Below are 16431 nucleotides of genomic sequence, written 5' to 3' on the forward strand. Positions count from 1 at the left end.
AGTTTGTTTGTGATAAGATCACGTGAGACAGTATCAAAAGCCTTACTAAAATTGAGATATATCACATCTACTGCTTTCCCCCATCCACAAGGCTTGTTACCGTGTCAAATAAGGATGTTAGGTTGGTTTGATGTGATTTTTTTCAAGACAAATCCATATTGACTGTTACTTATCACTTTATATTCTCCTAGGTGCTTAAAAATTGATTATTTGCTTCATTATCCTTTCCAGATACTGAATTTAAGATTACTGGTCTATAATTTCCTTGGTTGTCCTCATTCCCCTTTTTATAGATATGTACGATATTTGACCTTTTCCAGTCCTCTGATATCTCTCCCTATCCTCCATGAGTTCTCAAAGATCATCTCTAATGGCTCAGAGATCTCTTCAGACATGTCCTTGAGTATTCTAGGATGTATTTCATCAGGCCTGCCAACTTGAAGACATCAAACTTTTTAAAGTAATTCTTAACTTGTTCTTTTCCTTTTTTAGCCTCATAGGCATTGCTACCCTATTTACACTGATGTTCTCTATGTTAGTCATCTGATCACTGCTAACTTTTTTAGTGAAAACTGGAAGAAAAAAAAAGGGGCATTTAACACTTTGGCCATTACTCTGTTTTCTGTTGTTGTCTTTTTCTCCTCATTAAGTAGTGGGCCTACTTGGTCTTCCTCTTGCTTCTCATGTATCTGTAAAATGCTTTGTTGTTACCCTTTATATTCCTAGCTAGTTGGATCTCATTTTGTGCCTTGTGGTGCTTTTTATATTAATCCTCTGTAATTTGACCTTGTTTCACTTTTTTGTACAACTCTTTTTTTGAGTTTTAGGTCATTGAAGATCTCTTAGTTAAGCCAGGATGGCCTCTTACCATACTTCCTGTCTTTCTTACAGATTGGGATAGTTTGTTCTTGTGTCCTTAATAATGTCTCTTTAAAAACACTGCCAAGTCTCTTAAGCTCTTTTTCCCCTTTAACTTGCTTCCCATGGGATTTTACCTACCAATTTTGAGTTTGCTTAAAGTCTGCCTGTAACCCTGTACTGTGCCCCTTCAAGACAGAGGGAGGGTATACAGCGTTCCTCTAGGTCTAGTCACCTACCTAGCATGGATATTTCATAATGTAATTTTCCTTCAAGTGCTTCTCAGTATGTTCACAGATGTGTCGTCTGCTTTTCTTTGATAGTCAGTTCTCTTCACACACATTATCTACCCTTTGGGCAAAGGAAGATCTCCTAAATTCCTTTAGTACCTTCTTCTGTTTTCACAGTATCATCATGATCCTAGCTCTCTGCAGTAGGCTCACCATAGTAGAACACATGGCTGACATTGGTTGATACCCCAATCTAAATTGTATGCAAGCCTTTTGCCATTGCTGATGCTCTTCTCAGTGGCAGAATCAGACATCATCCATAACTGGAACTGCTGCTTTGCAGACAGCATAATTCTTCCACTTACTTAACTTTCCCCCCCACTGCAGTGTCAAGTTGTCTTACCAAGTCAGCTCAGATGCTATGATCCCTTCATTTCTGTCATTTGTAATGCTCTCTTGTTGATCTTGGGTCCCCCTGTAAGCTCTTCAGGGCAGGACCAGCATCCCCAGTATTTAGGATTGGGCCCCCACTGTGCTGGTTGCTTTGGGTGCTACCACAATGCAGATAATTCATAACTATAATTATCATATTTGGCAACCCAAACACATGGCAGCACAGAGCGTTATCATATCTCTTCCCGTTCAGCACAGTTAACATGGAATAGCAGAGATTAAGACTGAGATTCTAGCCCTGAAAGTTAGGATCCCATTTGCATTGTGACTATAGTTGTATTTCCAGCCCTTTTTATGACCAGTTGGGATGTGAACAATTTATCGTATTCTATTCTACTGCCATGACAATGTAGAAAAGTGAGAACATGGACTGCTTTTCACTTCCTCCTCCTTTTTCCTCTGGTATAGGGCAGAGCCTCTAATTTCTAGGGCAGTCTAACCAAACTGAATACACCATTATTTATATAGAACACCACTCAGAAGAATGAACAATGCCCTATTGTGGGAATAGAGAGAGATTGTTGATGGTTCAGCTTTAACCCCTGAATTCCCTCCTCTAGCTCCGTATCTGACCCCCAGGAACTCTTTCTCCCTGTCCCCCTCTCCTCTCCATCCCCTGAGAGTTCTTTGTTTTGTTGCTATTTAATAAGTATGCTTGGTATACTCATTTGCATGCCAATATGAACTGCACTTCCAGCTCACTGATAGTCCCCAACAATGCTTATGCTCAAACGCTAGAAACAAACTGAAAGGTTTGGGAGCCCTTATGTTTGTTCTTCAACAATTTGCTTTGCAAGGAATAAGGGAGGCCATTCCCTGTGTTTAGCCTCCATAGTAGAGCTCTTTTGACAGTGGAGTCATTAATACAAAAAGTGTGAAATACTTTTTAATATCCTAATTTGAAAACTTTATTAGGTATGAACTTTCAGTACTGTCCTGCCCTCCTTCCAGACAGAGTACTTGTGTGTTATATCAAGGCTGTGATAAATAATGGCTTTTAATGGGACTGGGAGCCAGAGGAAGGTAGACTTATTATAAGTCACCCTAACCTCTTATGTAAGAATCTGTGGGACTAGAACCTGGGACTATGGGGTTTCTGGGTGTCTGATGCAGCCTCATTGCCATTGGAAGCTTAGCCTGAGAGTTTCTGTTGAAGGCCCAGTTGGGTGGTACATCCCACAGAGCCTAGCTTCCCAGGGTCTTTAGTGGCAGCTCCCATCAGCCCACTGATTGGCTAATGCTGGTATATAAACAAGGAAGCCAGCTAGGGAGCTGTTTGAACAATGATGCAGACTTCCTGCTTGCTTCTGCTCTGGACCTTGCCTTGTTGTGGACCCGAGACTCCTGTTTCTGATGCTGGTTTGTCCCTGACTCTATTTGTCTGCTATCTGTAACCCGTTGCCTGACCCTGACTCCTTGGTGTCCTGACCCAGCTCAACCCTCACTGCACTACTTGCCTGCCACCTGCAATTTTGTGCCTGACCCTGACTTCTTGGTATCTTGACCTGGCTCGACCCTGACCCTACTACCTGTTTCCTGACCACAACTTGGTAACTGACTAGTGCATACAGGCTGCCCTTAGTCCAGCCCTGATGCCTTATAAAGCTTTATAGGAAAGACAGAGTTCATTTATTTCCATGTTGAAAATCTTTGCAAATGCATATTTTGGCTTACTACCCAGAGCCTGGACAATATTACATTAATTACATATTTTTTCAGTGCTACTGATAACCGAACTTGAATAAGTTTAGCCAAGTATGTCTAGTGGTGGAAGGCCTACTCTTTTCATAGATGCCCAGTTTTGAAACTTGGCTTTGAAATCATCACTTAAAATCAATGTTTAAAATGGGTATGTGGGATTTCATGGGATGATGCATGTTAGATACTGATTTAAGGTCTCACATACGTTTTATGACATTCTTAACTTGTTGTGAGGCTTGAGTTGTGTAAATGATGTGATAGGTCAGTATGCTGTTATGCCTTAGCAATCTTTATTAGTTTATTAAACAAAGCTTATAAGTAAATATAAGCAGATAAACTTCTGTTAATTTGAGCATCAGGATGTATCAATATAACAGGTTCATGTCGACCTATTGTCTCAGTCAATATTTACCTCCAAGGATTAAAAATAATCTTGGTATTTACTGGAAAAAAAAAAGGCAATATATTGGAAAGCATCCAGCATGAATACACATTTTAAAACTCATGCCATAGTGTAAAAGCTTTCAAATCTCTTTAAAGTGTAATAATTCATCTTTTTAGGCGAAAGTGGATATTTAAGTCCAGAGAAAAATCTCAAACTATTATTTACCTCCTGAGTGGCCGCAACTATCTGGATGGACTCATTGACATATGTGCTCTATTTAGTAAGCATGGCTGCAGGCCTCTGTATTGCGGACCTCTGAAGAAGTAATTAGTAGAAACTTAGGCCTGGTCAACACTATAAAGTTAGGCTGATGTGCATAAATAGGTTGATGAAAGGCGACTTACGTGTTTACGCTCAACTTTGTCTCCGGCTGAGATAAGTGTCCCATTATGGCGATGCAGTAAAACCACCTCCCTAAATTGTGTAAAGCCATGCTCAACCTACTCTGTCTGACACAGTGCAAGTATAGACACTGCATGACCTATGTTGACTCTGCCAGTCCTCCAGCCACTGTCCAACAACATCCCAGTCCCCATGAGAGGGACTTTGCTGCTTTGTTCACAATTTTAAACTCCTCTACCCGGGGGTTCACAGAGACTGGAACAATCTCCTCTCCCCCTTTTAAAAACCCTGCGTGTTTTTGAAGCGCCCCTTCCTGGCTGCCCACCTTGGTAAGCACACCTAGTAGCTCACCTTTGTTGGTGTTCAGCCAATCGAGGTGCCATACGTACATACATGGAGCAGGCAAGAATGTTGGATTTCCTGCTCCTATGGGGAGAAGAGTCTGTGCAAGCACAGCTGCAGAACAACCATAGAAACATGGACGTCTATGAGCAGATTGCACGGGGGATGCTGGCAACTCTGTGAAAGAGAAGGAACTTCACCAGGGATACCACAAGGCAAGGGAGGGCAACAAGAAATCTGATGCTGCCCAGCAGACCTGCTGTTTTTACAACTGACTGTACGTCATACTTGGCAGTGACCCCACCAGCACTCCACAGTGGATACCTCAGAGGAGCCTGGCATGGAGACCCCAGCCATGAACAGCGAAGAGGAGGAGGGTGGTGGAGACGCAACAGAGGACTCCAACCATGCAGCAAACTAAACCCATTTAAAATTCCACAAGAGTCTAGTCTGTCCTGCTTGGCGCCTGCTGATGAAGGAGAAGGGAGTTCAGGTAAGTGTGCACACAAGTTTCCTTGCAAAGTTTTATTTGCTTTTCCTTCCTTGCTCTCATTTCCCTTCCCTCTATTTAGATAAGGTGCATGGCCCATCCACAAATGTACAAGACAAAGGGATGGATTTTTAATTGTTTTATGGGTATACTGTGAGACAATTAAAAAGTTAGGAAGTAAATTCAAAACAAATTCCTAAACAATACTATGACAGTTCAGTTACATGATCCACTTAAATTCAGTGTCCTGTGCTTTGGTAGAGGTAGAACAAACAGAGGCAGAGTTGGCATCTGCTTTTCATTCCCTTGTTTGGCTAGGCAGGAAGAGAGTGGGTATGTTCAGCACCTTGTTCATGTGAATAGGAATGTCCCTTTTATCCTCCTAAGAACTTGATGAAACTTTCATGGAGATACTCTACAATCCTCTCCTGAAAGTTTCTAGGGATGGTGGTCTTATTTCTTCCTCTGTGATAAGACACTGTCCCACACTATTCTGCGATGAGTATAGTGCTGAGCTCGGCAGGCTCAATGCTTCTGTCAGAAATGGCAGAGACTAAAAAGAGTTGTGCAGGCTTGTGGGAGTTTAAAAAAAAATGCAAAATGATGGAATATGGAAGGTATGGAGAAAGTTGCATGCTGGGATCTTGACCCCTTGCTCCCAGAAATCCCTGTTCAAATGGCTACTATGCCACAAAACAATGTGAAAATGTTCCAAAAGTCATTGTGCCAGTCAGTGGCGCATGGCCTACTGGGATACTTACCTGTGGCAGACTGCGCATTACACCACCGTAAGCACTCCTAATGGATATGTGCATCACTGTCGCAAATAGCCACATGTGCATGTGTGATATAAGCCTTCAGTGGTGATAGGCCAAAGTAAATTGTCAACCAAAGTTTGTAGTGTAGACATGGCCTTCCTGACCTGTCACCTAGCTAAGCCAGGAGACAGAATTTTCATGAGCTAAGATGTTCCAGTTGTATGTATCAATGTGTGAAAGTGAGCAGTATATTTTTTTCCCCATTTTTATTACTGGGTTGATCATGGTGGCCCTACGGAAATGGTGTCTCTTTGCTCCACCACTTATTAAAATAAAAAGTAGAGGAGAGTGCTTGCCATCAAACATATTTCCTGTTTTCTCTTGCCGTGTGTGTATGTGTATATATATATTTTTTATTAAAAAGGAATGCTCTTCTAAAGCTTTATCTAACAATCTCCTCCTCTGAATTAAAATGGGTCCACTCATGCCATTCCTCAGCTGTTGTCTTGTTTACATATCCTGGTTTAAAGGACATTCCCGCCATGGGACATATGGAGCATGTATGTTACATATTGCATTCTAGAATAAGTCTGGTTAAATCCCATTTTTATGGCTTTAGTTTTTAAGTCCCTGTGAGCCTTTTCTGAAGGAGACTGACGAGAGGGACAGGTGTATCACGGATTCAGCTTGGTGACAAGTTTTCAAATTCAGCTGCATTCTTGCAGCAGCAAAGTTAGGAGCAGCTGGCCTCTCAAGAGCCTCTCTGCTTCTGTTGGAATTCCTGTGGCAGAAAGAAGAATGTACTATTTTGCTCTCCCTGTGAACAACACATCATGGAATGCCACCACACTTCAACTGAGTCATGCCAGGTGCTCAATCTCATCAGGTGAAGCCTCTTAACTAGAGATTCAACAGCCATTATTTGCCCCAATTTGAGTATAATATTTAGACCCTGATTCTGCAAGATTCTCAGTGCTCTTAACTCCCAGCAAGGTAAGTGTTGGCTGCAGGTGCTGAGCACCTCTCAGATCAGGTCGCATTTTATGTAGAAGAGGGGGGGAATATGCTGTCCTATTAATAGATAATGCATAGGACTTGTGAAATTAAAGTAAAGCTTTTTTGGATGAGGAAATACTGCAAAAGCGAAACAGGATCATATAAAAACTTTCCATTTTAGAAATTTGGGGGAGGGATAGCTCAGTGGTTTGAGCATTGGCTCCCTAAACCCAGGATTGTGAGTTCAATCCTTGAGGGGGCCACTTAGGGATCTGGGGCAAAAATTGGTCCTGCTAGTGAAGGCAGGGGGCTGGACTTGATGACCTTTCAAGGTTTCTTCCAGTTCTAGGAGATTGGTATATCTCCAATTATTACCTTTTATTAATAGAACTATCTCATCTTACTCCCCAGGCTGCTTAACTACAGCTTCTTTTGTGAACTAGCCTTTATGGGCACAAGTTTGTGCAGGCAAACCAGGTAATTCCATGGGCAAATGGAAATTACTGATGCACAAAAAATGTTTCAGGCATAGTTTAGCAGACTCTTTAGAAAATTGGGCGTGTAATTCATTTGATAAAATAAAGAATGAGTGTGATTATGTATTGCCAAACAGTACTGCATGAGCAACTAGATATACAGTTGTGGGCTAACTTATGGGCCATTATCTATGGATCCAATAGAGAAGAGATCATTTTACCCCCATTGTGTGTCCCCAGACATAATCTGTCTTTCACCATATGATAGCACAAGAGGAGTGGCTGCCATGCTGGTCAGACATTGGCATTTCTGGGGGGAGACAGTGACCCAGAGATTGCTGTGCTGGGGCAAGTACTGGCTACACCTGTTAAACAGATGTAGCAAGGGTTCCCTTCTTCACATTCCCCCAACACCCTGGTTCATTTGGATGATATTTTTTAAATCTCTTGTGTATATTTGTGGTGATTGGTGTATACCTCACTCAATGGTTTCCAGGCTGGGAGGGCTACATCAGATTCCTGGCCTAACTGCTCAGCCCGCAAATAAATCCAGCTATGTGGGAACAAAAGTGGAAACCAGTCACTTTGTTAGGTTGGCAAATGGAATGGTGTGAAAACCAGTGGTGAAGTCCGGGTCCACTGAAGTCAATAGTAACGCTGCTAGTGACATTAGAAGAGCCCAGATGTCAGCCCATGTCTCTCTTAGGGTCAGATCTGGCAAGATGCTGAGCTTTAATTGGGAATTGCTGAAGGTTCACAACTACCACTGAAAACAATGGGAATTGAGTGTCCTGAGCAATGTTCAGAAAGCACACAGTTCTACATAGGATCAGGCCCTGAATCTTAGACACATCTGAGAGCAGCAAGACTCAAGTTTCTGTTACAAACCCAAGAGGAAAGAAATATTTGAATTTTTTTTTTTAAAGTTATGCTGTGGAGCTGTTCTGTCAGACAACAGGAGACCAAAAGAAACATTTGAAATCCAAACAATTTTTGTGCATTGTTTCTGTTGGGTAATGTGGAGCTGTCAGAGCTGTTAATGATCTTTTCACGCACAATTGGGGATGGGGTTGTCCCATTTTAGAGATGTTTTTCCACATATAAGAAAGCTATTGCTTCTTTGTATCTCCTCCCCCTCACAAATCATGATAAAATGTAACTCACACATAGCAAAGGCAGATGCTAAAGTCATCGTAGTCTAAAAAATAAAGATTTTGTTTGCTATTTTGCAATGAGAGTTGGTACCAGGGACCTTTGAACTTTCCTTAGTCTTATTTACCAGGGAAAGTGTAACTCTAAATATCAACCACTTGATCACCAAAATTATCAGAAGTGTTTATAAAAAAAATCATTCACTTGACCCCCACTCTCCTCTCCCCTCTCATGAAATCATGTTGTCTCCTTCCAAAAAGCAGCAGCTGTGACTGATGCATTCATCCAGTGGCTGGGAGGACAATAAGCCTCTGAAACGGCATTGTTGCTTGGTAACCACCTGCTAGGCAGCGCAAAAGTGCAATGCACTAAGTGCCCTGGAGGCTGAGGACATCACATCTCATAGACAAATGGGTGCCTCACAGTTGGCCTGAGGATCAGCAGTGCTGAACGTGGATGTCTCCCTCATGGCAGCCACGGTGTTATGCACTGGGCCATCTGGCTGTGCCACTTCTATATTATGGTTCTTTTCTGATCTGAGCAAGGATAGTTCTCTTATTTCTAGCTACAGTAATGTTGTTCTGCCATCCAGACCCAGCTTTATTATACTGAAGGAAACAAATTCAGTGCAATCTATTTTTTATATACAAATGAACAAGGAAAAACACTGCATTTTCCATATTGAAACATAGAAGGATACAATGGTACAAGAAGTCTTTATTTACCAAAACATTTGTATTTGGATATAACAGTTGTTTACATTTTCAGACCCAGAGATTGTGAGATTCTTTGTTGTGTGTTATATTCCAAGTGTACTTTTGGATTTCAACATATTAAAATATGGGTCAAAGATGTGGTGGTTCGCTCCAGAACAGAATCCTGATTAAATCTAGTTTTGGTCTGAAAACAATCAAAACTAGGGGTTTGTGTTCAGATTAAACAATGCTAAAGTCTACTGAGCTGTTCTCATAAAAGTTCAAATAGTGGCCATCTTGAATGACAGAAACCTTGCAAGATCAGTTGATTTCACTAGGTTTCTGCCCTCTTGGGCTGAAATCTGATGAGAACCAAATTTCTTCAGTACCTGAATCAGAACTGGAAAATAGGTTTCTTCCACTTTTGGATTAGATCTGGAGACACACTGTGGCTTTTGGGCTCAGATCTAAAGATATGAATTGTCCTTTCTCACACTTCTAATTTCAAACAATAAATATTTTATCATGTAACAACCAACACAAAGGACAGAAAAAAAGGATTACAACCTGGCAATGTCAAAATTATCAAATTATTTGATGTTGCTGAACATTTGTATTGAGTTCAGCACTGAACTTGCTATTGGCTCAAAAAACAGAAGCAAATTCCAAACATAAATGGAACATAATAGAAAATACTTTTGAATATTTGCCATAGTGTGTAACATGCTAAACAGCCTATGGGAGATTCACACCTTTTTTTATTTGAAAACTACATTTGTGCACATACCTTCTGGGTACCACTTTGAAAACTGGCCCTATAATAATATCCAATACTATGTTGGAGTAGAGCTATTATAGCACAGATATGCATTCATTTATATAAATGTTCTTCTAATGCTTCCTCTCCTTGTTCTGCAGTGTCCTGGGAGCCAGATGGCTGCCGCACTACAGACCAGAGGTGGCGGTATCTCAGCAATGCTTCGTTTGTGATCCTTCAGGATAAAAGGTGACACTGAAATGTTAATTATCTAATTTTATTTATTGTCTTATCTATAAGATATAAGAGAGATTGAGCTTCAGGGAGCCTGATGAGTCAGCTCATTCTGCTGGCCAGAGAAGTGGGGAGGGAGGAGAAGACCTGGTTCCTCCCTGCCCCCATCCTCTTGGGGGCATCTTATGCCTGTGGGCACACACTGATGGAACATTCCTTGTGCTCCCCAAAGCATAAGGAATGCAGTTGTGAGAGGCCCTGGAGCAGGCTGCCCAAGAGAGCTGCTCAAGCTCACTCCCCCCTCTAAGCCCCACACATCTGCTTAAGGGTCAGCTACGATGTGGTTCTGTATAATTTACTGACAAACCTAAACCAATCATAACTGCCCTTCAGTTATGCAAGGGAACTTGGCTATATTATTTAAGACAATAGCAGCTGAGAGAGCAAATCAAAGTGCAACCACTACCTTTCCCAAGAGCAAGCATTCAAAAAACATCAGCCCCACCCCCATCATGAAATTGGCTTATAAATCACATATCTTAAAAAATCATAAATTCTGACATTTTTATTTGACTTCTGGTTTTTGAGTCCTTAGAGTTCATGGTTTTTAAACTTTTCTCTAGGGTCTAGAAACTTATTTTTTTAAAAGGAAGCTGAGATTCTCATGTAATTGCCTGACTCCAACACAGAGGGTGGGGTTTTCAGAAAATCCTCACATCTTGTGAAACTCATTCTAACCACTGTAAGAGTTGGCAACATTGACACACCCCACTAAGGAGGAGCCCCACAATGTAGGATTCTCTGTTGGAGTTTGAACCTACAAACTGCAGGCTATGTAGCCGTGCCAAGCAAGTGATGGAAAGAAAGTGAGCAGCATATGATACCTTAACAATTTGAAAAGTGAGTAAGATAGCAGAATTATTACACCATCATGCTACCTGCACAAAGCAGGGATAGAGAGGGCAGATAATGATGTCCATGGTTTATTCTTGTCTTGTGTATTCTTCTCCTAAAGTGGCATGGCCATGGCCAAATCCCTCCTGCTTGTGCAGCCTTCTAGAACCAGCATTAACAATTAGCAAAGAGTGAGCAATAACATGCTAACTTTACCCTCCACATATGGGAGCTATTATGGTGCCACTGTGTGAGTGAATGGTGGGGAGACTATCTACCAGCATGGCTGACTGATTTCATTCTGACAATTGTATCAGTTTGGACTTGTTTGATTAGAGGTCTGCTGTTCAGTGGCCAATTATATGTTAGGCTTGGTACAGTTGTGCTACTTTAATTTATAGTTTTATGTTGCACCAATTTAGTTAAATCAGTACAACTTTGTGTGTGGACACCCTGCAATGCATCTAGACCCTTTGCCCCTGTTAAACTGTTATAAGGCAAGCTAAACTGATACAGGGCAGGTTTATGCTGATATGAGTGCTCACCCACAGACTTGCACCAATTTAAGTAAATTGGTGCAGGTTTGTATGTAGACAAGTCCTCTGTAATGAGTCAGGAGCATTGTTTCAGAGCAGGGAATATATCCCCTATCACATGTATATGATTCCTGTTCCTTAGCTGTCAACTGCAATGACTGATATTTTCATCACTTTTCCTGAGTGTATGGTGCAGAGTGTAAATATATATTTCACATGCCTATCTGAAGCTGCTCCTGACTTGTTCTTTTCTTGAGACATGATATCTGATGCATGAGATAACTGAGCACCATCCAAAATTCATACTGTGCTCTGAAGTGACATGAGTTTACTGAGTGGTGGAGGTGGCAGCAGCTGCTTTATATTGGCAGAGCCTTCCTACATGTTGAGTCCTGCCACACTCTGTACTTACGCCAGATCTCTGCCTCCACAGCACAGTTTGCTTCTGACCTTCTGATCTTTTGCCCAGTATGCGCAAGTTGCAATCAGTATTTTACATGCAGTGTCTTCCCCCCTCACCCAATATCATACAATCTTGATGTATCCCAAAGCTGGTGATAACTGCTGCTTTGCCCTACCTCTTTTGTTAGCATAATAATAAGGTGGATCTCTCACACCAGAACTGAGTGATATAGATAAACATGATTACCTTACTGCATCAATGCCTTTCCTTTATGTATGGACCATTTGTGAAAACTCACCTACTGATTCCTGCTCATATTACCATCAATGCTAGGCGAGTTTGCACTCACGGGTGTTTTTCATATCCTCCTAGTTTTTGGTGCATTTTTTTACAATGCACACTTTTTAAAGTTACCTGGGATGGATGTGGTCACTGATTTCACCCTGTCCTGCAATAAAGCGCTGGGATGATGGATTCTTTTTGCTTTCATTGTCCTCTACTGCAATTGCAACATCTTTGCTTAGCTGAGAAATGTGGAGGTCCAATGGCCCTTTGTGTTTGCAGATTCAAATCACAGGCACTTCAGATAAGCAATAGTAGTTAACAAATGTTGCAAAAAGATGGAATAGCAACAACATAAATTGGATTGGATAATGATGTAAAGGATACACCTTTACACAATGGATAATGGCACATTGGATAATGGTGCAGAGGCCAGTATGTTATGTCTAACATACTGTCCAGGCAACTGTGAGCTGTGGCATGATAAAAATCTCTTACAGAGACCAGGAGAGCAAAATTCAAGTCTTGTATCTTGCAATTTCCTGAAAACTTTGAGGTCAGTGCTAAGATGTGCAGCATTCAGTTTGGGTTTTTTAAACTATATTTGAAATATCTCCTGATATCTTTTTAAATTGAACTGTATTGCAAGCAACCTTCTGCCCTTCTCCATCTTTGTTGTTTTGCTTCATTTTGTTAGTGATTTGCAGTTACAGGAGAAAATCTTTAGCTTACAACTGAATCTGAAGTTATTTATTAAACAGCTCATTGTTAGATGATGGAAATATAACTCAGCCAGCAAACATAGCTAACAGCTCATTTGTGTATAGCAATTGTTTGTTATTTCTGATGTATGGAGTGCTATTCCTATGCAAACTGGCCCATTAAGTTTACAGGAAAAATTTCCTTTCCACCCACTGCAGTGCTGTGTGCCAGTTGGCTAACTCCTGCCACCTGCAAGGTGGATGGAACATCCGGTGGCAACAGAGGCTGATGCTGTAACCATTTACTATCAGGATCTCATTATTCAAAGGGAACCAACAATGAAGTGTTTATCCCAGTGGGACTACTCAACATCACACCTGGTAGTAAGTGCTGGCAGTATCTGGACCCTAGTCTGTAAAGTGCTTTGGGATCCTTTGGGATGAGAGGTGTTACAGAAATGTAAGTTTATACTACTACAATGCAAAGAAATAAATCTGTCTGTCTGGTGTCAGACAAATAAATGTCTCTTCACAGGGGTGGAATATGGGAGGGGAAGCTTCTGTCTTTGAATGGAAACAAGTTGCTGAGGAAAAAATAAGTGTTCTTAAGTTCACAATGAAAATGGGAAATAAAGCAAGGAACAGTATCTCAAGCTTCCTTGAGAATTATCAATAAAGGGAGTGAGGGAAGGATTGTTCGAAGAGTGAGAAATGTGTGCTATATGTATTTGTAAAGACAGACAAGTAAGACAAAATAGCTGTGAGAAGTGAGAAATTCTAAGGAAACAAAATGGTACAGTAAAAAAAGGTGTTTAAGAGGTTTATTCTCCCTGGATGAATACCCACAAATCTTATTAATGTTAATGGTACTTAAATACATGGCTCAAGGGGACAAAACAGTGACCCTTATGTGTTTGAATGGATCTTGCAAAACTCAATTAAAATCCACAAATTGTAATTGGCTGATTAAGTTCCAGGTATCTGTATCCAGTTCTAAGCAATTATGCTGTATTTTAAAGTTAATCATAGGGAAATAAAATTCAAGCAATAGCAACTGATGATATAAGGACAACTTGATTTGTGTTTAAATTAGCACAGGTCTTTGGCAAAACAATTTACACTGATTGCCTACTTGTCTAGCATGAGAGATTACATAATGTATAGAAAACTGGTTATTCAAAAACAAAAGGGCCAGATTCTCAGCTGGTGTCAGTCACTGTAGCTCCATTACCTTCACTTGAGCTGCACTGATTTATAGCAGCTGAGGATATGACCTATATAACTTTTGTAGTAAGGAAAGACCAACTGATTTTGGCCAATAACTGCAAGATCAGCTAAGACGACAGTAAATAATTGCAGAGAAAACAAGTAATGCAATGAAGTGCTGCCAATAATTTATCAGGGGGCTCTCACAAAAATATTCCCTCTTAACATGTGATAAATTTCACATAAAGGAGGTGCATGTGTTTGGAGAGAGGAGGGACTGGAGAATCCATTTATTTATGATTTGAACACAAATGTTTTCTCATAGCCAGAACCAAAGAAACGGTGGGTACTGTCTGGTAAACAAATCTGTACTAAGCGCCACTTTGCTGAAAATGTTTATTTTCTTGGAAAGTGTACTGGCCCAGCTCCTCAGCTGATGTCAATCAGTGTAGTTCCATTGAAGTCTGTGGAGCTAGGTTGATTTATGCTGGTTAAGGTTCTGGTCCACTGAGTACATTAATAGTACAGGAGCGTGTTCTACTTTGTGTAATTTGTAGAGAGCCTGGAGAAGGAGCCTCCTCCCTTTTTCCAGGGAGGCATCTTCCCTAGGAAATAATTGATCCTTTTTGTCCCTTGGTACATCCCAAAGGCAAAAAAAGTCTCTTCAGAAGTATTTGTAAGAGCCTCAGGACCAAGTCCCCTCTCGGAGAGGGGATTTAAGCAGTACCCAGGGCAACAATGAACTCCATTAGAGACAGGAAGTCACCTGCCCTTCCCTTCTGTTTGGTTGCAGAACTTTAACAAGGGGGTCACAGGAGCCACCAAGAGTAATGCAAAGGGAAATAGACAAGGACTGCATGTGACTAATTTACAGAGGTTGCCACCTTTTGCATTTGGGTGTGTGTTGGGGGTCCATTTTGAGCTTCAAATCCAGTGCAGGTGGTAGTCTGTCAGATTACATAGAAATATTTTCAAATGAATTTGGTTCATGATGGTATAGATGGTGGTGTTAGTATGGCTACAGCAGTAAATCGACCTATTGGAATCATCATCTTACATAGGCCTATCTGAATTTTTGTCAGTATAACTTTTCAAATAAGACTCCAATATAGCGGTGTAGTCTTCAACCGAAATCACTAGGATTATATGCAGCTGTCTTTCATAGGAAATATAGAAGCAGCCTGTAACCTCTAGTTCAGGTGGGCATGCTGCAGTTTGCTGATCATAGTGGGGTAACCATTGCTCACTGTAATCAAGAATCTGAAATTTTCAGACCACTCAAGATTTAAGTCTTACATCCCAGCTGTAGTTAATAATGTGTTAAAATGAATGTACCATATTTTGTGCCAAGCTACTTCAGTGGGTGCATCTTTTATAAATAAATAGGACTTGCCCTTCTCTTATAAACAGACTGAGAAGAAAGCTTATGAGTTTCTTAAAATATGTAATCATATACAGGCAAGCTCTAACTTCCAATAAGAAAAATCCAGTTTTATTTTAAGCATATGGGCTGGTAGTCCTGTGGGTAAACCACCTAAAACATTAGTTCCAGAACAGACATATTAATGAAGACACAAATAACTAAACCATATAGTACAGCTAATGAAATTTTGGCAGCAAAATCTTTTAAGCATTGCCAGAAAAGCGTGGGGTTCCCACCTTATACCCAAATTTGATTACCCCTTTAATGATTGATACTACCAGTATGTCTTAATCTGGTAACTTTTAAATTCTAGAGATTAATGTGCATTGCCTGCAGTCATAGTATCTTGTGCTGTGATGCTGTCAAATTTCACAAATTAAGTAAGGGTCAATCTAAAGTAGAACTTGGAATACTTTTGTGATGCTGCTGATTCCATAGGTAGACGACTTCTTCCTGAATCAATACACTGATCTGCTAACATGGTGTTAGAGGCCATCTGTTTCCTGAGGCATAAAATTGACATCCTAATTACTTATAGTCATTAAAGATTCTGTGGCACATAGGAGTGTTAACTCTAGCATTCTATCAAAATTCTGACTCAAGTAGTTTTATATTCTACCTAATTTTACTCTTTGGTCTCAGTTTCTTCCCTTCCTTACAAACCTGCTGTATAGGATTGCTATGTGCTGTTAGACAGTTAACATATTTCATCCCAGCTGTAGCTGAATTTCATGGATAAAGTGGCATTTCTGTAAGATCTGTACATAATTGTATCATATAAAGAGATCAAGGGTCACTGTCATGGTGTGGCCCTTTAAGAGAGTTAGGCTTAGCCACCACCTGTGACTGACCAGCTGCCTCCTAGCTAATACTGTGGAGCTAGAGATCAGGTGATAATTAAAGATAATATGGTCTCTCAAAAAATAGCATCTTTCCAGCTTAACTGACCTACTTGCTGTTTTTTGAGAGGACCACATTATTTTCAATTATCACCTGATCTCTAGCTGAAGCCCTGAAGGAAAAAGGCCTGGAATTCTGTGGCTGAAGAATTTTTTTT

General features: G+C 40.7%; 1 protein-coding gene across 1 annotated transcript in view; it reads left to right on the forward strand.

Annotated features, from left to right (window-relative positions):
- The first annotated feature begins 3655 nt into the window (after window positions 1-3655).
- The window catches only part of COL25A1 (collagen type XXV alpha 1 chain), a 454889-nt gene continuing 442113 nt past the window's right edge, over window positions 3656-16431 (forward strand). Inside the window, exons 1-3 of the mRNA XM_045019561.1 lie at window positions 3656-4864; window positions 9857-9944; window positions 12965-13129. Coding sequence (XP_044875496.1) covers window positions 13007-13129 — 123 coding nt within the window. The 5' untranslated portion in view covers window positions 3656-4864; window positions 9857-9944; window positions 12965-13006. The remainder of the gene's footprint in view (window positions 4865-9856; window positions 9945-12964; window positions 13130-16431) is intronic.

This window comes from Mauremys mutica, chromosome 5 (assembly GCF_020497125.1).
Source record: "Mauremys mutica isolate MM-2020 ecotype Southern chromosome 5, ASM2049712v1, whole genome shotgun sequence".
NCBI classification, from domain to species: Eukaryota; Metazoa; Chordata; order Testudines; family Geoemydidae; genus Mauremys; species Mauremys mutica.